This window comes from Mustela nigripes, chromosome 8, assembly GCF_022355385.1.
Source record: "Mustela nigripes isolate SB6536 chromosome 8, MUSNIG.SB6536, whole genome shotgun sequence".
Lineage (NCBI taxonomy): Eukaryota > Metazoa > Chordata > Mammalia > Carnivora > Mustelidae > Mustela > Mustela nigripes.
The window spans coordinates 18,879,372-18,902,124 of NC_081564.1; the positions used below are offsets into that span (position 1 = coordinate 18,879,372).

At 46.9% G+C, this 22,753-nt stretch overlaps 1 protein-coding gene across 1 annotated transcript in view; it reads left to right on the top strand.

Annotated features, from left to right (window-relative positions):
- Nucleotides 1-22,753, top strand: part of MYO18B (myosin XVIIIB) — a 250,800-nt gene that overhangs the window by 125,510 nt on the left and 102,537 nt on the right. Inside the window, exons 28-33 of the mRNA XM_059409906.1 lie at nucleotides 2,588-2,712; nucleotides 8,265-8,419; nucleotides 12,416-12,539; nucleotides 13,287-13,487; nucleotides 16,729-16,839; nucleotides 21,516-21,620. Coding sequence (XP_059265889.1) covers nucleotides 2,588-2,712; nucleotides 8,265-8,419; nucleotides 12,416-12,539; nucleotides 13,287-13,487; nucleotides 16,729-16,839; nucleotides 21,516-21,620 — 821 coding nt within the window. The remainder of the gene's footprint in view (nucleotides 1-2,587; nucleotides 2,713-8,264; nucleotides 8,420-12,415; nucleotides 12,540-13,286; nucleotides 13,488-16,728; nucleotides 16,840-21,515; nucleotides 21,621-22,753) is intronic.

The window sequence follows — 22,753 nt, forward strand, 5'->3', positions numbered from 1 at the left end:
GAACGCCCAGAGCATCTGTCAACTTTTTAAAAACCTTGGCATCATCCCTTTGGTGCCCCCAGAGGATTCGTGCCCTAGAAACGTCAGGGACACTCAGAGGAACAGGGGTCATGAGGCGGTGAAGAGGCAAAGTGCATTTGCTTTTCACTCTGCTCTGGCTTCCTCTCATCCTGGCTAACCCCAGGGCCGGCATTTACCAGGGGAGCTTGGGATTCTCTGGTACGCGGCACCCAGTGAAGGAGGGTACAAGCAGCGAGTGGGAAATGGGTTCACCCACACCCCATGGGGTGGGACAGCACAGTTCCCCAAGAGAGCATGGGCCCCAGTTTCATCCTGACTGTGATTGATGGCCCAGTTTGTTTCTCTCTGGGAAGATCTGGGAGCTGAAAGGGAGGGGGAGGTGTGCTTAGCCCACGAGCGTATTAGTCACAATGCTATATAAGCTCTCAGCCCTGGATGCTCATTCCAGGAAGCCAAATCCACAAATATTTTGTTTTTCATTATGAAAGCAATACATACTCATTACATAAAATTTCTAAAATATAGGAAAGTTGAAAGGAGCCATAAAACATTTTAATCACACCCCAGCAAGTCCACGACAACCTCCTCAATGGCTCAAGCCAGAGTATCAATTATTGAAAACATGGCTGTTTTTCCACCAGGCGTGGTGAAGTGTTTGGAGAGGACCTTTTATGGTGTGTGGACAGCACTGGGTAGGCCACCAGGGGAGGGGGTGACAGAAGGATTTTAGTTGGGCCCTGCACTCCAGAAATTTGTGGTAGACCTGGGGAAGTCAGATAAATCTAGGAAAAGTGGATAATGAAGGGCTGAGTTATATGTATGGATTAAGAATGCCTCTCCCATACCCCACCCCCGGGAGGGACGCTAGAGGTGGAAATCAGCTTTGAGGCATGGAGAACCGTTTCCTCATCTGCTTGTGCTGACCATGCCTACCGCTCGCTCTGTGGAACATCGTAACGCAGAGTACGAGTAAGGCTGCACAAATGCTTTCTGCTTTCTCTTCCTTTCGCAGATGCTTGCTATTTGAATCCCCCCCCCCCGCCCTGGTGGGGAGACAGGATTCTTTTTCTGCCATGGTATTATTTACCTTGGTGGAAAACTGATCAAGCTCTAACTCCTTAAAATTTTATCATCCTATTTGAGTTCATTATGTGGGAATCCCTATTGGAGTCACCTCCTTTAAGACTTCAGTCCTACCATCTTTTTGAGCATTCACCCATCCTTCCATCCATCCATCCATGTACCCACTCATCCATCAATCCATCCTTCCATCCATCCATGTGTCCACCTGTCCATCCATCCATCCAGTGAAAGTTATGAAGTATTTATGATATGCTAGGCATTGTAATAAATCCCTCAGACACAATCATGAACAAAATGGTTTGCTGTTTTTGTGAGTTTGAATTCTCTTCTGGATTTCTATAAGCTTCCCTTATGAGAGATCTGATCATGCTAGGTTGTAGTTGTCTTTTTGTATGTTTGTCTCCTGTACTAGATTCTGCTGGAAGATAGTGTGGTTTCTTGTTTCATTATCCCTTGTGCCTCGTGTGCAGCTCAGTGAGCATCTCAGTGCATGGTAGAAGGAAAAATGTATGATGTATGTATGTATGTATGTATATATGGATGGATGGATACATTATGTATGGATGTATGGATGGATGTATGGATGGATGGATAGATGTATTTATGGATGGATGGATGGAAAGATGGTTGGATGGATGGATGGATGGATGAATGAAGTGGATGGTCACTATCTTCAGCTGTCCACATGTAGAATGTTTCCCATAGTTCCATTACTTTAAGGGAATTATTCTATTACTCAGATAATCTAAAGACACCATAACCTTGGTTTAGCCCCTTCTATTCAATTAGTTTTCATCATACCAGCAAGTGATTTTTTTTAAAAAAGATTTTTACTGAATCAAAGGATTGTTCTCTTATCTCATAGAGATATCTTAGGACCAATGTCTCTGTTGCTATACATTCATTGCCCCTTAGTCATTACCCTTTAATTATTGTTCATTGATTTATTAATTAATTTAACCAGTAGTTGTTGCTTACATACTGTCACCCAATGTGGTTGGCCAGAAAGATGACTCCAATTGGTGAACTTGTATCAACATGTATGGGGGAAACTTCTGTGTTTTGTGGATGCTTCTAGAGGGTGTTGAGAATCTACAAATGACTGAAATAGCTCTCCAGAATAGATGGTTGTGGAATTCCCTTGGAAAAAGAAAAGTATATGTATGCTTATAGAGAAATTAAACAGTATAAGGCAACAGAGCTTAGAATAGTAAGCAGGCAATAATTTTGGACAACTAGAGGTGGTCAGGACAGGCTGCCTGGAAGAAGAGGTTTTTGATTTTTTTGTTTAACAACAACAACAACAAAAAAACAATTTTAACTTGGACTTAAGGCAGGATTTCTTAACCTGAAGCCCAAGGTCAGGCCTCAGGAACTCTATATTGCAAAATTATGTACAAAGAGCTAAGATAGTGTGAGAGAACCACCCTCATTCACCTAACCTCCCCTCCTGCCTCCTCCCACCCCCAACTTTGTTAACTAGCGGATGAATGGCAGATGCGCTTCGACTGTGCTCAGATGGAGAACGAGTTCCTCAGGAAGCGTCTGCAGCAATTTGAGGAGAGGTTGGACTCAGAGCTGACATCCAGGAAAGAACTGGAGCAGAAGGTAAGAGGTTGTAGCAGGTCTGGGTCCCCAAAGGGCCAGATTGGGGAGGTTCTCAGCAGCACTGTTCAAGGTAATGGCTGAACCTGGGGAGGGAGAAATAGGACCCCCCCCATTTCATGTTTTTATACCTCCACTCCAAATGCTGGTCACTGTGGGAGATGAGAAACATTTTGTCCATATGTGGGTGTTGTACATGGGGAAAGAATACACTGGAATAAAGAACCTTGGACCTTGGGCCTCAGATCTTTCTCCTCTATAGAATGATTGCCATATGCCCTTAGAATGGTCCAGTCTTATCCATTTCCTTTGCCTCTAATCTCCCACCTCCATCTCTCATCTAGATCAGAGCAACAGCCTCCTACTTGGTCTCCTTGCCTCCAGCTTCTCCCCTCACCTACCTGCCCCACAGCAGCCAAGAGATCTTTCAGCCTTTTTCAGACTGTGCTGTTACTGCACATTACGCTGACTCTCAGGGTGGACTGTTTCCTTCAGTGTTTTGTAAATTTTGACTGTGAGCTCATCATCAACATGCCTCTTTCTCCCACACCACAGGCTCCCAGGTGGTCTATGTGATGGAATATTCTTTTTTCTTCCTCTGACTGTTACAGTGAATTTTGTGTGTGTTTAGCTATTTTATTATTTTTTCTTTTTTTTTAATGGTGTTATATTAGTCACCATAAAATACATCTTTAGTTTTTGATGCAGTATTCCAAGATACACTGTTTCTGTACCATACCCAGGGCTCCAAGCAATCCATGCCTTCCTTAATGCCCACCATCAGGCTCACCCATTACCCACCCCTCCCTTCTAAAACCCCCAGTTTGTTTCTTGGAGTCCACAGTCTTTCATGGTTCATCCCCCTGTTTTTGATTCCCCCCCTTCAATTTTCCTTTCCTTCTCCTAATGTCCTCCATGTTATTCCTCATGTTCCACAAGTAAGTGAAACCATATGATAATTGACTTTCTCTGCTTGACTTATTGCACTCAGCATAATCTCCTCCAGTCCCATCCATGTTGATACAAAAGTTGGGTATTCATCCTTTCTGATGGCTGCATAATACTCCATAGTATACATGGACCATATCTTCTTTATCCATTTGTCTATTGAAGGGCATCTCTTCTCTTTCCACAGTTTGGCCACTGTGGACAGTGCTGCCATGAACATTGGGGTGCATGTGGCCCTTCCTTTCATTACATCTGTGTCTCTGGAGTAAATGCACAGTGGTGCAATTACCAGGTCATAGGGTAGCTCTATTTTTCATTTTTTTGTTTAGTTATTTTAGTCTTGCTTTAAAACTTTAAAAAAATGTCGTATTGATTTTCATGGCAGTTCTATGTTTGTAGGTTGTGGGTGTGTTTCTCTAGAAGGAATATTTTTGCTCTGTCTCCTGCAGCAGCCTTTGAGATTCTGAAAAATTATCTCCACTGCAGACTTTGGCAACAAGGGCACAGAATTTGAGCTCTCAACCCACCTGAGGCACAGATCTAGGGTTTTGACTTCTTAGGGGAACATGTTCTCATCCATCCAGAGCCAGCCTGGCACCAGGCCTTCTGACTCCCTTCCAGACCAGTGGGTGGAGCTTTTCTTGCCCCCTTACCCTGAGGGGCAGCTCTCTGAGGGTCATGACTTAATGCAGGGGTCTTCTTTCCAACCTCCACCTTCCTTAGTCCCAAGGCTTTGTCTCTTGTCTCTGTCTGAGCGTTCAAACCCAGCCATGGTGCTGTGATCCTTAGTTACATTTCTGGATCTTTTGGCTGCTCCCTTTCTCCCCCACCATGGCAGCCAAACCCTTCTTGGCTCTTGTTTTGTGTCCTTTGTGTTTAGGATATCCTGAAGTTTTCCTTCCTTTCTTGAAAGTGCAGCCAGATATCACAAATATCAGGTATTCATATCTAATATTTTCTAGACAAATATAGGGATATTTTGGTCTCTTTGACTGTTTTGAATGGTCTCCAGTGACACCTAGACTACATTTTAACCAGCTACACTCTAACTAGTGGTGTGCTGGTAACTGGGCCTTTGAAACTAAACACGCCGATGTTTAGCATTTACCAATGGCCAATTTCCATGGTGTAAATGTTTCCACTGGGGCCAATCTCAGCCTACCATTGTGAGAGCACTGTGTGGAATTGGGAGGAGAGTCAGCTCTCATAAATGGCTCTAGCATGCTGAATCCAAGCATATTCACTTGTTCAAAGCTTATAGCCAGAGAGAGAGGAGGGTATCTTCCTATACATTCCCTGCTTAGACCATTGCCTCCCTCATCGTCAACACCTCCCGCCAGAGGGGCCCCCTTGATACAATGGATAAACCTATGTTAATGCTTCATTATCACCTAAAGTCTATAGGTTACAATAGGGTTCACTCTTGGTGTACATTCTGTGGGTTTAGACAAATGTGTCAGGACATGGATCCCCCATTGTAGTTTTAAGGAGGAGTTTGGGGTACCTGGGTGGCTCAGTCCTTTAGCGTCTGCCTTCAGCTCAGGTCATGATCCCAGGGTCCTGGGATCAAGCCCCACACCAGGCTCCCTGCTCAGTGGGGGAATCTGCTTCTCCCTCTCTCACTACCTCTACTTGTATTCCCTCTCTTGATGCCCCCCACGTCCAATAAATAAACAGAAAATCTTAAAAAAAGGATGTTTTGCTACCCTAAAAATCCTCTCTGCCTCAGTGATTCATCCCTCCATACTTTTGCCTTTTCCAGAATGTCGCATAGTTGGAATCATATGGTATGTCACCTTTTCAGATCGGCTTCTTTCACTTAGTTGTAGGCATTGAAGTTTCTCTACCTCTTTTCCTAGCTTGATAGCTGAAGAATATTGCATGGTCTGGATAGACCACAGTGTGTCCACTCACCTATGGAAGAACATATTGGTTGCTTCCATGTTTTGGCAATTGCAAGTAAAGCTGAAATAAACACCCATGTGCAGGTTTTCATGTGGACAGAAACTTTAAACTCCTCTGGGTCAATCACAAGGAGAATAATTGCTGGATCATATGGGAAGGGCATGTTCAGTTTCGTAGGAAACTGCCAAATTGTCTCCCACTGTGGCTGTCCCATTTTGCATCCCCACCAGCACTGCGAGAATTCCTGTTGCTTTACATTCTTGGCAGCATTTGGTGTTGTCTGTGTTCTGGATTTGGGCCATTCTCATAGGTGCATGGTGGTGTCTTGTTTTAATTTGCAATTCCCTTGGGCCATATGACATGGAGCACCTTTTCAAAGGCTTATTCATGGTCTTTATTCTTTGTGAGAACTGTCTTTTAAGGTCTTTGGCCCATTTTTTAATTGAGTTGTTTTCTTGTTGGGTTTCAAGTGTTCTTTGTATATTTTGGAGAACAGTCGTCTGTCCAACATGTTTTTTGCAAATATTTCCTCCCAGTCGATAGCTGATCTTTTCATTTTCTCTCTATTTTTAAAAGATCTTATTTATTTATTTGAGAGCAAACAAGAGAACACACAAGCAGGGGGTGGGGTGAGGGAGAGGGAGAAGCAGGCTCCCCACTGAGTAGGAAGCCCCAACGTGGGGCTCAATCCCAGGACCCTGGGACCATGATCTGAACTGAAGGCTGATTAACCAACTGAGCCAATCAGGCTCCCCTGTCTTTTCATTTTCTTGACAGTGTCTTTTGCGGGGCAGAAAATTTTAACTTCTAATGAAGTCCAGCTTTTAAATTCTTTCTTTCATGGGTCATGACTTTTGTGTATATCTCTAAAAAGTCACTGCCAAACCCAAGGTCATGTAGGTTTTCATCTAAATTATCTTCCAGGAGATTTAAAGTTTTGCATTTTGTTTTTTATTTTTTTTAAAGATTTTATTTATTTATTTGATAGAGATCACAGGTAGGCAGAGAGGCAGGCAGAGAGAGAGAAAGGGGGGGGAGCAGGCTCCCCGCTGAGCAGAGAGCCCGATGCGGGGCTTGATCCCAGGACCCTGAGATCATGACCTGAACTGAAGGCAATGGGTTAACCCACTGAGCCACCCAGGCACCCCTATAGTTTTGCATTTTAGGTGTGTGATACATTTTAAGTTAATTTTTGTAAAGGGTGTATGGTCTATGTCAAGATTCTTCTTCTTTTTTTTTTTTTTGCATGTGGATGACCAGTTGTCTCAACATCATTTGCAGAAAAGATTATTTTGCTCATTGTATCACCTTTATTCTTTTGTGAAAGATCAAATGTCTATATCTCTGTGAGTCTATTTCTGGGCTCTCCTCTTCCCTTGCACTGCCTTAGTCTTCCTCACCTCTGGGCCTTTGCACATACTGTTACCTTTTCCTAGAATATTCTCCTTCCCCGACCTGGATACCTCCAACTCTCCTTAAGATGTGAGTTTATAGGTCCTTCCCTCCAGAAAGTCTCCCCTGACACAGACTGGTTGGGTGCCCTTGAATTGTGTCCCCAAGTATAAACCTCATCATGATGTATATAATTATCTGCTCACTTCTGGGTTCCCCACCCCCATCAGTGATGAGCACCTTGAGACTTGAGGTCCTACTTGCCTGTCCTGCTGTTAAATGTATCTCCTCACTGAGAGAAAAGCATTATGTGACCATCATGCAGAGGGGGGCCAGGGTGAGATCATATGGGGGTTTAGAAACAATGGAAGGTCAGGATTCTCCCTGCCGATGATGGTTTTTGTGGTCACTTCCAAGCCAGACATTATTTTGTAGTCCTCAAAGTCATCCTGAGCTGTGGATAAACCCAACTACAAGGGAACAGCGGAGTTCTTTAGTAACAAATTATAAAGGCGGGTCAGTTTCCCCAAGGAAGGGGGTAGTTATTCATGCTGCATTAAGAAGTAATAAAGCTGCAACCTTTTCTGAGCTGCAGAATATAAGAAAACATCCCATTTGCCTTCAAATACTGAATTTAGAATTACAGGCTTCATTAACTCAGAGTTTTGCTTATTTAAAGAAATTCTTTAATGAGGCCATTTCTTCAAAGCAAGTGTGCTGAGTTGTCCTCTCTCCCAGATTTAAACTAGGACATTTGGGAGGGCTTTTCCTTGAGGAAGAGGCGAGAGGCTTTGCTTTTCTGTTTGTTTACGGTTATGTGTATTGCTGTGTAATTCAGGCCGTCGAAAGTGCCATTTACGGCCTGAACCTTTACAGACTGTCTCATGGGGTTCCTGGGTAGAGCCTTGAGATGTACCATTTTGACTGCTTCTTGGCTAATCTCCACATGGCTCCGAGATGAAGCCCATGGAGGAGGGTATTAATACTGCAGGCTCAGAGGGCTGTCGCGTTGAGGCAGGGCTTGGGTAGAATCTGTGGACACTTTGGCAGAATTATTATGGAGGCAATTTAAACCCTGCCCCTGAGGGGCAATCGCCCCTGCCCCCATCTTCCCCCTGAGCAGACAGGGTCAGAGAAGCAGCTTCCTTGTGGAGACACAGGCAGAAAGTGGTCCTGTCCGGGTCTCTCTGGCCCTAGCACCTGTTCTCTCCACCACACTCACTGTGGTGATGGCAGCTACTTGAAGTTCAAAGTAGAAAGTCCGTTCAAGGGCAGACCTAGCGGGGTAATTCATTCTGTGACTCCCACAGCTTGCGGAGCTGCAGAGTGCCTACGAGGGGGCCAAGAAAATGGCCCACCAGCACAAGAGGAAGTGCCACCATCTGACCTGTGACCTGGAGGACACCCGCCTCCAGCTGGAGAACCAGCAGAGCCGAAATCACGAACTTGAGAAGAAGCAGAAGAAGTGAGTTGCATGACACTCCCCTCATGGGGGCTCCAGGGTGGGCTATATTGGTGCGAGGGTCTTCTGGGGTCTCCAGGTTCTCCTCCTCAGGCCCCCTCTCTTCCATCAGGGCTCCTCATCCACAAGGCCTAATGCCCTTGTCTGGCCTTTAATATCCTCCCCACCACTCACATCTTATTCCTGTAAGGTTCTCCCACATATGTAGCAAGAAGTGATTCCCTCCTGTTACCCAATCAGCCACGTGACCTTGGGGAGAGTTCTTGGCCTCTCGGGGCCTCAACATCCCTGTTCATCAAGTGAGGAATTGGTTACGGAGGGTGAGGACACCCTAGCATGGTGGTTGGGGGAGTGAGCCCTGATGTCACGCTACCCCAGTTTAAGACCTCATTATGCCCTTTTCCAATTGTCTGACCTTGGACAAATCTTTCAACCCCTTGAGCTTCAGTTTCTCAGCCTCAGGTCAGGGGGCAGAACACACCATACCAGTGAGGACTAAATGATATGGTTGGTAGACCCAATGGACTTATGTCTGATTCTTAACCCCATTGTAGGATATGCAGCCACAGAATGCGGAGGCCAAAAATCCACTCACTGCTCTCAGCAGTTAGGGCCTCAGCTCTCAGATCACATGAACAGCTCTGGCACAGACAGATGGAGCCTTGTGCATGAGCATGATGCCTATCTTGAAGCTGCACTCTGGTTCCCATGCTCCCCAAATGGTAGAACCTAGATGGGGACCCAGGAGCATCCGTCTGCAAAACCTCAGTGCCCGAGCTCATTTAACTCTGGACACCTGCTGTGTTGGAAGCCCTTCTGCTTGTTTGGTGAGGGTAGTTTGTGGTGTTCAGGGGTCCCGTTTTGAGTCAGACAGCCTCCAATGGAGACTTCATAGGAGACAAAGAGATGAGATACAGCCTCTTTTAGACAGTCTGGGAAGAAAATTCAGAAAAATGTTATGAGAGATGCAAGAAGGGGTAAGCTGAGTTATATTTTCATGGGAGTGGCATAGATTTTGAACTTGGGTCTGTGTAATTAAATATTATTTCTCTCACTTGGAGCTTTTCTGAGCTGGCTTCTTCATGTGAAAAAAAAAAAAAAAAAAGATCTTTGAGGGGGTTGTTAGCAATGGCCTTCCAAAACAAGAGAGGTTTCTTTAATCTTTTATTGATATCTGACTCTGTTTCCTTTTTCATGTTCCTGGGGGCTCAGCTGAATCTTGTCATTGTGGTGGGGAAAATGGCTTTGTCCTACCTTGGTCATGTCCTGTGTAACCTTGTCAAATGATATCTCTTCTCTAGGCCAGAGAAGGGCTGGGGCTCCTAAGGAGTTCTTGGACTTATTGCTGAAGAATAGCTTCTATAGGGGCACCTGGGTGGCTCAGTCAGTTAAGCGTCTACCTTTGGTTCAGGTCATGATCCCAGAGTCTTGGGATTGAGCCCCATGTTGGGCTCTCTGGTTGAGAGGGAGCCTACTTCTCCCTCTTCCTGTGCCTGCTGCTCTGTCTACTTTTGCTCTCTGTCAGAGAAATAAAATCTTAAAAAAAAAAAAAATAGCTCCTACAGACCCCGTCTGTAAATGGGGGACTCCAGCTTCCCCTCAGGGTTTCTGCCAGTTATGACAATATCAGCTTTCCTCTGTGGGTTCTGCTCCAGTTCTTTTAATATTTTTTAAAGATTTATTTATTTATTTGAGAGAGAGAGAGAGATTGAGCAGGCAGGGAAGGGGCAGAGGGAGAGAGAGAAGCAGACTTCCTGCTGAGCAGGGAGCCTGACACAGGGCTAGATCTCAGGATCCCGGGATCATGACCTGATGCTTAACCAAATGAGCCACCCAGGTGACCCTCTGCTCCTATTCTGAGGAGTTATGTCGGGGGGTTTCACTCTTCAGTGAGGATGGGAGCTTTCCAGAGAGATCCATCTCTCTGGTCTTTCCCTGACACTCCTTGGGCAGAATCCTCCATTCTAGGCACTCAAGACCCTCCTGATGGGGCTCCCCTGGGAAAATCCCAATTTATTCATACTTATATTGTTTCCCCCTGAGACTTACTTGTCCTGTGGTGCTCCCTATCCCTCTCCCATCTCTTGGCAGACATTAATTCATGTTCTGAAGCCCGTTGCAAACAGCAGTCATTATCTGTCTCAGGGGACCAACATTTTAGCAGGGAGCCGATGGACGATAGAAGCCTTGCTCTAATGATGGGAAGTCAGGCAAAATGTAGTGGGGAAAGATCTAGAAGGGAGCAACCCTTCCTCCTATTTTTCTAAGTCTAATCAAACTGTAGAGGTAGCCGCCTCCTCAGTTTGCTGGGCCCTGGTGGACTGATGTCCACCACAGTTCCCCTGTCCCTCCACCGTAGCATCTAAGTTCACAGTTACCCAAAGTGTTTCCATCTGGGTTTGGCTTCTTGTTGCCGTGGTTACTCCACGGGTCACAAAGCTCTGTTCTGAGGGCCGATGGAACTCCCAGCCTGCTTCCTTGCGGTGAGGCCTGGGCTGGGCTCGCCGACTCCCACACTCACTGGAGGTTAGAACCCAGGCCTGCTTTGGGTGGGGTGAAGTGGGTGTGGGAATCCATCTGGCCTCATGCACTTTGTCGGTCAGTGTGTTCCAGAAGTTTGGGTCTCTGTAGGAGCCATTCTTTGGCATCAGGCGGCCTGTTAGGCCAGGCCTCCTTGGAACCCTCTTTCACTGGCTAGCCCCCACTGTCTGTCCCCAACTGTACCGGTTAGATGGGGGGCTAGCTAAGACAGCAATGGACCTGGACCCTGCCTGGCATTTGGGGCCAAATCACTCTGCCTGTCTGAACTTCAGCTTCCTCTTCTGTAAAATCCATATCATCACATGTTTCTTGCTGAATCCTTCCTACACGGACCCAGCGCAGAGCCTGGCACTCTGGGACTCCACACCATTGTTACCACCACGATGTTTCCCTTTTCAGGTGGCCTTGAATGATGTCACCATCAGCCAATGAGAAAGCTCCTGGGCTCTTCCAACAGGAGGACTCCCTCGTCCTCCCATGATGGGCTCTCTTGGGAGTCTGAGGCTTTGAATGATCATCTGGTGTTAAGATACAATGGATAGTCTTATAACAGGGGAGACTTTCTTCTCGCGGGGGCCCAGACCCCACGCCCAATTCAGCCAGGCTGGCCGTGCCCAGGGAACTTTCCATGGGGGTTTCCGTGTGGCCCGAGGACAAGTGACCAAGGTCATACCTTATTGAGGCTTGGCAGAGAGCCTCCTCTACTGGTTTCCTCATCTGGGAGAGGGGTAGAAGTTCAAGGCAACTGCATAGAATGATGTCAAATCCAGGAGGTGCTTCACACTCGGCAGTCACCATCGTGGAGGAGCAGGTGGGCCCCAAATGAGGCATTTCCTGATTCCCAGGGCAGCCCCGAAGAGGACCGTCGAGTCTCTGTGTTTTTCTCTGGGGAACCAAATGAAGACAAGACCGAATGTAGTAGTGTCCAAACTTTTATCAATAATCACCGGCTCTGATATAGCTGATGGGTACAGAAGCCAGACAGTCTCCTGTAGGAGACACAGTATAGACTCTCTCTTGTTTGTGCAAATATATACTTCCATTCCTTCCCCATCAGTGACTATTAGACCCCAAGCCTGTATATGGGGAAACCCGATAGATGAGGTTTTTCTATCATTCTGTATGTTCTTCTTTTCCTGTTATCTGTTCTGTTATCTATTCTACCCTGGCTTTCACCTATGTATTTTATCATGTTTTATACAAGTTTGTTATATTTGGAGAAGCTCTATCTGAGCCCTAAAAGTTGCCCTCTGACATTCTAGATTCCTCCTGCCCATCCACAACCTTAGATAAAAGCACCGAGTGCAAACTCTCATCTCTCTCTCCCTCCCTCTGTCTCTCTCTCTCTCTTTCATGGCTGCCGACAAGTTCACTGCCTCTCTCCAGCCCTTGCCCGCCCCTCCTGCCCCCGGGCCCCCCCCCCCCCCCCCCGCCATGACATGCCCTCTGCTTGAACAGGTTTGATATGCAGCTGGCCCAGGCCCTGGGGGAGTCCATGTTTGAGAAGGGTCTTCGGGAGAAAGTGACCCAGGAGAATACCAGCGTCCGGTGGGAACTAGGCCAGCTTCAGCAACAGTTGAAGGTAAGGGATGGGAAGGGCATGGAACCCTCTAGGCTTTTAGTTGCTGGTTTCCAGGAAACCTGCCCCCCTCTTTCACCCAAGGTAAATAGTGACAAGGAAGAGAACCTTGGGGTGGGGTGGCAGGGGTAGGCTGGTCTGCCAGCCAGCTGGAGTCATGGGTTCCGGGGTGCCTTAAGACTACTGTCATTGAAAGAGTGATTGTCAGAGGATCTGAGCACTTTCAAGGTACCCACCTGGGAGATAGGAGAGGCTGGGGAAAGAATGAGTCCCTGTCACCTCATCCAGGGGCAGCACCCTGTCCTATGGAGGCTTCCGTGCAGAGGGATTTTATTAAAATATGGCATGGGCACTTTATTCATTTGCTCCTTTTTCTTCTCCCTGCTACCCCCAAGAGAGAGCTCATCCTGGCATTCAGCAATTTCTTGATCTAGCCCCAAGTTCTTTGATCCTGGAGTTGACTTTCTAACCTGGATGAGTTATTTCTGGACACCTCGCCTCACTGCCCCAGTGTTGCAGTCCTTGAGATGTCACTTGCCTCTCGGCAGATACACAGCTCACAAATGGGCAAATGCTCCCTTTATGCGCTTTGAGTCTAACTCTGGGGGCCGTGGTCCCTACAAAGGCCCCCACCCCTACTGCTGTGAGCTATCCCATTAAGTACTGAGGTAGGGATGGCAAGTTGTCCCATGGTGGATGGGATGCATGACCACGTGACTCTGGATCTCCACCCCCACTTGGTCTCTGCAGCAAAAGGAGCAGGAAACCTCGCAGCTGAAGCAGGAGGTGGAGACGCTGCAGGCCCAAAAGCGGGAGCTGTTGGGGTTGTCCTCCCTGGGGGAGAGCTGTGTCGCTGGCTTGAAGGAGAGGCTCTGGAAGCTGGAATCCAGTGCCCTTGAGCAACAGAAAATCCAGAACCAGCAAGAAAACACCATCAAGCAGCTGGAGCAGGTAGGAAAGCTCTGTCCTAGGCTCTATCCCAGACCGGCTCCAGTGCAGAAGGGGCTTATTGATATGCAACGCCAGCACCTTACCTCACTCAGCTGCTCCTTATTCTGCTGTGGTTCCCTATTAGCCCCGAAACCCTTTCAACCTCCGAGTCTGGCATCCAGAGCCTTCCTGATCTAGCCTACTCCTCCCATCCTGCCAGGGCCAGAAGCCAGTGTGATCCCCACTTCATAGATGTAGAAGCTGAGGCTTGGAATCACAGTGGGGGTGCCGGGAATTGGATCTGGAACATGTGCCCTCTGACTCCCATAGCACCTGTTACTTCTAGGAAGACTGGCACTCTCATCTTTGGGGAACAGAAAATCACTAATGGGAAGAAGGCAGGAATATCGACTACATTAATACCAGTGAAGTATCCAATGAAGATTTTCTTTGTGGACTTATTGGTTGATGTGCCCGTTTCATGCCACAAAGAACTCGAAGTGGCTTATAGAACATGTGCTTCCTAAAACAGAAAAATTATAAATAAAATGATCTAAGCTGGAAAGACACACTCAAATAGACACCAAAGAGGTTTGGGGATGGTGAATTAATATGCAGATATAGAAAGCATGTGATCTTATACCCTTAATGGGTTTAGCTCTAAACTTCCTGGTGGCCAGAGAGAAAAAGGAAATGTGAGTTTTGTGATATTTGCTATCCCAAGGTAAAAAACAAACCAGCTTTTCCTGAGGTTTAGCTGGAAAGAAATTTCTCATGTGGCATTTCATGAGTGGCAACAATTTCAAAGTGGTTGTATGGCGGAGACCCTCTTTTCGAGAAAATCTGACCAGGTAGCACGAATATGGAAAGCAGATGAACTCTGAGCAGCTCTGGTTCCATGGAGGGAGGGAGTGAGAAGGCAGGGGTGCCTGGTCTGGCTTCTCACTTACCCTCACTCCACTGGCAGGAAACCCATTAAGTACTGAGACCCCTGTGTGGCAGGCATGGAGGGAAAAGAGTCTGAAGCAGTTCAGAAAACTGAGTTCCTTTAACTCACTCAGCCTACAGGAATTTATTAAGTGCCTACTTTGCATCATGCAAGGTGTGGACGTTAAGAATTCAGGTGTAAACAAGACATGGGTTCCTGGGTGGCTCAGACAGTTAAGCATCTGACTTAATTTTGGCTTGGGGCATGGTCTCAGGGTTGTGAGATTGAGCCCTGGAACAGGCTCCATGCTCAGCCTGAGCTGTGTAGATTATTTTAAGGGACTTGGAGGATAGCACAGCTTGATAGCAACCTGAAGTCAAGAATAAAGTGAGGGCTTTGGAAAATTCTGAGAGTTCTTCAAGATACCACCAGGGGACCCCTTGGAACTCTGGAGCAGAAATGTACTCCTGTGACCTGAGAGACCCAAAAGTTAGTGTATCCTTCCTAATTTTCCATCCTTAGTGTACACAGAAGGCGAGGCTGACGCAATGCTCGAATCCATCTTCAGCTTCACCCAGAACCTCACACCACATTGTACCCTTGTAGACGTCTGGGAGATATTTATTGATCACAATACAGCACTTTTCCCAGGGAATTTTATGTTAACTCATATAAGGTGGACATAAATGGTATTGCAGATGTCAGGACTATCCAAGAGGCTCGAAAAAAAATGAAAAAGAAATATTATATTTACTTGCTTAAGCTCCTCGTTTTGGATTATCTTCCCATAACCTCTGTCATTTTAAAGGAGGCGAGGAAGGAGGGTTGACATTTAAAGCGAGCTTACTTTATGCCAGGAACTGGAATAAGGGCTCTGTGCTGTGCTATCCTTTTGCCTCTCCACCACGGTCCTGCATGGTAGAGAATATTGTCAACATTTTATTTTATTTTATTTCATTAAAGATTTTATTTATTTATTTGACAGGGAGAGAGACGGCAAGAGAGGGAACACAAGCAGGGGGAGTAGGAGAGGGAGAAGCAGGCTTCCCACCGAGTAGGGAGCCCAATACGGGGCTCGATCCCAGGACCCTGGGATTGTGTCTTGACCGAAGGCAGATGCCTAACCACTAAGCCATACAGGCACCCCTACTGTCAACATTTTAAAAGACCAACACTGTTTTTTCGCAACTGAATTTCCACATGAGGGACAGCAATTGAAATCTTCTGAAGGTTTGGTGAGAGGCTCTGGGTGGTGTGGTAAATGATCAAAAAGTTAGTTTCTACATTATAACCCATCTAAGGTATAGAGTTCCAAGTGCTGCACCATGACCAGGCATTAGAGTACAGATAAATGGAAGCCTGGAAGTCTAGATTCTTGAAGCCTGCATGCTGAAGATTCTGATCCAGTAGGTCTAGGGTGAAGCCCCGAAATAGAAATTTTTAAAAATTGTATTACTTAGGGCTAACATGCCACAGAATTTGAGAAGCAAGAGCTTGGGTCAGTGCCTCAGTTACCAAGATCAAGAAAGGAACACCTTGAAGGGCATCTGCTTCCAATTCTAGAACCTTCTATGAAACGTCACACAATTTTAAACACTGTGCACTGTGGCTCTTTATAGGCTCTGAGCAAGTTTTGGAGGTTCTCATTTAAAAGACTTGTCTCCTTCATGGGCACACAGTTCTTAATTGTGTCTTCCAGGAAGTGAGGGGCTGTCATTGCTGTCTGTTTTCAAAAGAGAATGTCATATTTGTGTGCCAAGAAATGTGCTAGGTGTTTTATGTGGGCAATCTCATGGGATTCTCGTAAAAGCATCCTGAGGTTGTTGTTTTTCACCAAGTAACCAGAGGCAAAGTGGATTTTCCAAGGTGACATTTTGGGCAAGTGATCTCCCTCTGCAGGGTTCCCTCTCTTTATGAATAAACTTTTGTTCAACCTTCTATCCACCCGGCTATCCATCCACCTATCCACCCATCCATCTATCCACCCATCCATCCATCCATCCATCCATCCATCCAAAAAACCCTCACCGAGCCTTGCTCCAGGGATGACACATCTGTTTCATGTTAAAATTGTTGAGAAGGACCCTGAAGGAGTCTTCCATCGAAATTCAGTGGGAAAGAGTGTGATGGATTAGTGATGGCTTGTAATGGCTGCAGGAAGGGATGTGGCAGCACGTGGGCTATTTATCTATCATTTCTGACCTTCCCGGCCCCCTGGGGGATGACTTGGCTGTCCTCCCCACACTCTAGAAATGAAAAATGCAGGTGGGATACCCAGGCTGACATGGTTTGTGTGGATCGCCCTCATGAGCCTCTGCCCTTGCCGCCCCCCAGCTCCGCCAGCGGTTTGAGCTGGAGATCGAGCGGATGAAGCAGATGCACCAGAAGGACCGTGAGGACCAGGAGGAAGAGCTGGAAGATGTCCGCCAGTCCTGCCAGAAGCGGGTATGTGAACAGCACCTTGAGCCCTGCCAGGCCCTGGTCTAGCACCTGGTCCTGGTGCCATCTTACTTCGAGTGGGGTCGGGGGGAGGGGTGGATTCTAGGGCCTGGGGATAGACCATTCCTGCAACCACTTAAGACCTTCACTGTCAGGGGTGCTAGAGCAGAAGTACGTATCTTTAATATGGTTCTAGAACTTCCAGAAGTCTCTGGAACTGTCAAGCATCATCACCCCAAGATTTCTGCCAAAAGCCCATAATACCATGTGACTTTATACCTTGGGTAAGGACTTAAGGACTTAGAGGTTTCAAGGAGGGGACTAGTTTCTTCTGGCTATTTCCTTTGCAAATCATTTCCTACACTTCACCCAAGCTCCGACAGACATTTCAAACCGTGGGTAAGAAAGCAATAAATCCTTGCAATTGTACCACCTAGAAACCATCATTATTACTATTTTAAAAGTCATTTCATAGCTCTCTGTCACTGTACACACACACATACATATTTATTGAGATATCGTTTTCCCTAAATGGGGTCATGCTTTCTTGAAGCCTGCTATTTTCACTCAGCGGTGTGTCCTGGGCCTCTTTCCATGTCGGCAAACACAGATCTCACTTACATACTGAAGAGCTTTAGAAGCAGTCCACCGTGGGTCCATGCTGTCATCTGTTCAACAAGTCTCCCATGGTTGGGCATTGAGGATTTTCAGATTTTCTGTTACTCTAACCAGTGCTGAGATAAACATCCTTACAGATGCATTGACTGATGTGAATAGAAGATGAATCTTTTTAGTGGAGTGGTTGGAAATCTGTGGGTTATGGCACAGCAAACAGGCTTTCTCGCTGGGGATCCCTCCAGGTCCTTCATCGTCTGGTCTGCAGTTGGATCTCCAAGAAGGGGCAGAGGAGCATTTCTCAAAGCTGACTCCTATGATTGGCTCCCTTGGCGGTCTGTTTGGGGAGACCTCTAGACTGTAGGGCTTGAGGGCCTGGGTGTTGGAATTCTCAGACTCTTGTTTTGGATTTCTGCCCTTCCACCTTAACAACTGTGCCATCTTGGGAAAGTGATTTAAAAACCTTAACTGCTACTGAATTCCAGGCTAGCCCTTGATTCCTTGCTCTGTATCCAGTGCCGGTCACTCAGAGCCAATGTATAAGACACATGAAAAAGCCCATGCTGCTACTTTAATTGGAATCATGGGGTCAAGTCATGCTTGGGTCAGGTCCCAAGGTCATCAACGCCCAAGTGTAAGGCATTGGAGGAACCACATAACCTTGCTAAAGAGCTTCACTGTTCTCATCCTTAAGATAAGATAGTGTGACTAAGGGCAGGGTCACAGTGAAGATTCAGGGAGATCTCAGATGGGGAAACAATGCATACTTTGGTAAATGGAATCCTTGTTTTCTGGAAACTTAAAAGTAATAGAGGATTTCTGGGCAGTGGGCCCTTCAGAAGAGCTAGTGAGCCAGCCTGGTGGTTCCCTGGCTCCTGGGTTTGATTCATCCATCCAAGAGAAGGAGGGCATGCAGCCTTGGCACCCTACAGAGCCTACAGCTGGGCATCCTCCTGGGCAGACTGAAGGACATCTCGGTGATTATCTTAACCTCGGCAGGAGATGGGGGTCTCACTGAGCATATCCTCAAGCAGATCTGACTGCTATAGTACCCTATCCTTGGAAAGAAAGGGTCAACAATTATAGACTCATCCAGATCTGTGCATCCCTGAGTTAAGTCTCTAGAACCTCCCTGAGGCTCTGTTTTCTCATCTGAGCCATGGGACAATGATAGAAAATGTTCTGCCTTCCTCTGCTATTGTGAAGATAAGCTAAAAGAACTGGTAGTGGTTTGTAAACTGTAAAGTGTTGGGAGTTATTGTAAATTATAAAGTGCTGGGAGTTTGCATCGAAGGGCCAGTTTCAGCTTTTTTTCTGTTCTCACATATCTGGGAGAAATGAATGGGATTCTTGGAGCACCCCGTGGGCTCGGTGCACCCAGCTGGGTTCTTGATGTCCATCAGCTTCTTTGCATCCCTGAAGAACACTGCGAGGTTTATGGTCCTGGTTCACAGATGAGGAAACCAGAGTTCAGAATGGTGAAGCCAGTGGCCCAAAGTTACCCAGCCAGGAAGTAGCCAAGCTAGGACTTGAAGCTTAGGTCTGTCTCACTCCAAAGCCCAGTCTCTTACTAAAAATGATAGATTTAATTTTTTTTTCTTTTGCAAATGTTTGGACCATGGAAGGCCATTTTAGGAAGCATTGATAGAAGTCAGCCTTGGGCAATGCTACATCCTTGAGCTCTTCCTGCACATGAATTTGCCAAAGGCTCTGATAAGTCTTGCACCAAAGAACTGTTAGCCCCGTGGTCCCACACTCCTAGCATGAACTTTCCTCCACCTACATACCCATCATGCTTGTGAATGCCATGGGGAGATGTCCTGCAGAACACATTCCAGAAAGCTTTGCCTGGCTGGATACAGAGTTTTTATTATTTTGTTTATTTTTCAAAATGTGTTTTAGCTTTGCCAGGCTGCACTCTAAAAGCAGATACAAACAGAGGGCCTTGTGTCTCTCACTCTTAAAGTTTTGAAATGGACTTGCTTTCTACATAAGTGGCCATCAATTACTAGCTTGTTTGCTCTCCATGGGTCAGGAGATGGAAGTCCTCCGTCCCTGCCCCATGCCCTCGTGTGAAGGTTGCACAACTGCTGGTGCATTCTAAAAGTGCCTCAAAGCATGAGTGCCTTGAGCTGAGGCCCCGATGAGGTGGAGATGTGACCCAGGGCCCCCCAAGGCTTTTCCGTGGACAGATTTATAAAGGGAGAGAGCAAGGTCAGAGAAAGGTACTTTCTCCTGACGGCAGACATTCACGTGAACTTCATCTAGCGGCTGCTCTGCTCCATCTGTCTCTCGCCGTGGCAGGAAATCAATTGTTTTAGTGGCCTGGGTGGGATTTGGGATGCCTCTCTGGGGTGGCAAAAAGAGCCAGGGTCAAGAGATACAATGCTAACTGCTTTTGGCGGCAACCGACTTAGGAGAAGGGGTTTCAGATCGTCGCTCAGACTCAGTTTGCCCCTCTGGGCAATAGGGTCATTGATACAGCATGGAAAGGGAGGACGAAAGGGTGGGCCAGGCAGCATACAGGAGAGAGGCTGGCAGGGAAGAGAGTATGCAAAGTGGTTATGGTCGGATATTCACTTTAGGGGGGAACATCTGCCTTTGCTGAGTGATGAGAGAAATCAGAGCCATGAAAGGAGTTGCCTGGAGCCAAATGTCTTAGTCTGTTTGGACTGCTCTAACCAGGTATCACAGACCAGGGGCTGAAATGGCAAACATTCATTTCTCACCATTCTGGAGTTTGGGAAGTCCAAGATCAAGGTGTCATCAGATTGGGCATCTGGTGAGGGCCCCCCTCCTGGCTTGCACACACCTGACTTTTTTTTTTTTTTAATTTATTTTTTATTTAATTTTCGGCATAACAGTATTCATTATTTTTTCACCACATCCAGTGCTCCATGCAATCCGTGCCCTCTATAATACCCACCACCTGGTTCCCCAACCTCCCACCGCCCCCCCCACCACTTCAATCCCCTCAGATTGTTTTTCAGAGTCCATAGTCTCTCATGGTTCACCTCCCCTTCCAATTTCCCCCAATTCCCTTCTCTTCTCTAACTCCCCATGTCCTCCATGCTATATGTTATGCTCCACAAATAAGTGAAACCATATGATAATTGACTCTCTCTGCTTTACTTATTTCACTCAGCATAATCTCTTCCAGTCCCGTCCATGTTGCTACAAAAGTTGGATATTCGTCCTTTCTGATGGAGGCATAATACTCCATAGTGTATATGGACCACATCTTCCTTATCCATTCGTCTGTTGAAGGGCATCTTGGTTCTTTCCACAGTTTGGCGACCGTGGCCATTGCTGCTATAAACATTGGGGTACAGATGGCCCTTCTTTTCACTACATCTGTATCTTTGGGGTAAATACCCAGGAGACACACCTGACTTCTTGCTGTGTCCTCCGGTGGTGGAGAGAGACATAAGAAGCAAGCTCTCTGTGATCTCTTCTTTTAAGGGCCCTGATCCCAGCACGGGGCCTCTACCCTCCGGACCTCACCTAAACCCAGTTATCTCCCAAAGCCTGCGTCTTCAGATAATACTACACAGGGGTTAGAATTTCAACATAGGAATTTGGGAGAGATCTGAACATGTAATCCACAACACCAAGTAATGGCAAATGCAAACTTCTTCTTTTTTTTTAATGGATCCACAGTTTATTTGATAAAAATGGTGGCTACATTTTAATATGTTGGGTATAATGTTGCCCAAAGCCTTAAAAAGTCAGAGTGCCAAGATTTGCAAATATCCAAGCAAGGTCATGGCGTAGGAAGGAAACAACTGTTGGAGAATGGGTGGAGAACTGGGGCTGAGGGCTTCAAGGTGAGTGGCAGGTGGCTTGCCATCACTGGCCAGCTCTCCCCATAGCTGTCGGGCTCACAAGATTTTAGGCTCCTGAGCTCTCTGACAGAGACACCCCCTCCTAACCGCTAGGATGTCCTTTGTGGAAAGAGGCTGCAAATTTCACATTCCCCCCTCCTCCAGATAATCTCCCTGTCTTGTGGGCTTTGTCTGGATGGACCTCATTTCTCCTATGTCTGTGTCTGCCTTTTGTGCCTGCAGCTCCGCCAGCTGGAAATGCAGCTGGAGCAAGAGTACGAGGAGAAGCAGATGGTCCTACATGAGAAGCAGGATTTGGAAGGCTTGATTGGAACCCTCTGTGATCAGGTAAGAGGGAAGCACCAGCAGGTGTTTGAGAGAACACTCCCTGCCTCCAGGCCTTGTTCAGAGAGATGGGTTGGAGGAGGGAGGACAGTCCCGTAAGTCTTCAGGAAGAGCCAGAGGCCAGTCGGTTCAGCCAGCCTCCACCTGCTCCTCCAAGTGTCCTCTGGACCATCGATTCCAGCCCTGTCCACCCTCACTGGCTCTTCAAAGGAGACCTTCTGGGGTCCACACACAGCAGCGTTCTTGGAAGGACCGGGAGAATAAATAGAGTAGGCCAAGCCAGAGGGAACAGACGAAATCACCTTGCCTTCAGCAGCTGTCGGGGAGGAAGGGAAGGTAGGCAGCCCTTGCTTTAAGGGGGTGAATGTGAATGGCAACTATGTTCACAGCTGTGAGAACAAGACTGTTGCTAGAGGCAGCCAGGCTCAGAGTCAAGCAAATGGGGCTTGAGACCCTAGCTGGGGCCCCTTCTGTCTACATGGCTTTGGGTGAGCTAGTGAACCACTCTGAGTTTCTAGAGGGCAGAGACCTGTGGGAAGGTTGCCATGGCCGTATCCCAAGGTTCTCAACTGTGGCACTGTGGACATTTCATACCACACCATCCTTTGTTGTAGGGAGGCGGTCTCATGCTCCCTGGGATGCTGAACAGCATCTCTGGCCTCCTTCTACTAAATGCCAGCAGCATACCGTCCCCCTTTCATTGTGACAACCAGAAATGTCTATAGCCATGACCGAATGTCCTTTGAGCACAAAAATCAACCTCCCCCTTTGCAAAACAACAACAACAACAACAATAACAAAAAACTACAGCTGTAAATAAAGCAACCAGCAGACAGCAGAGCCTAGCGCCAGCTCCTGATTTCCCAGGTGGGAGGAATCACTCCTCCATCGCCCTCCATTGCCCTGCCTGAGCTGCCGCTTCATAAAACCCCAACACCGGAGAGAGATGCCTGTGGCTTCTGTGATTTATTTTAAAGTATCACAGGAATGTGTTTTAAGGTCTTTTCTTAATGGGCATACACAGTTGTTTAATTAGCAATGATCTCGCTGTCTATCAGCAGAGTTACTCCTGCTAGGCACAGAGGAATGTGGGCCCCTCTTCAAACTAGGACTTAGACATAGGTGCTCATTATGGA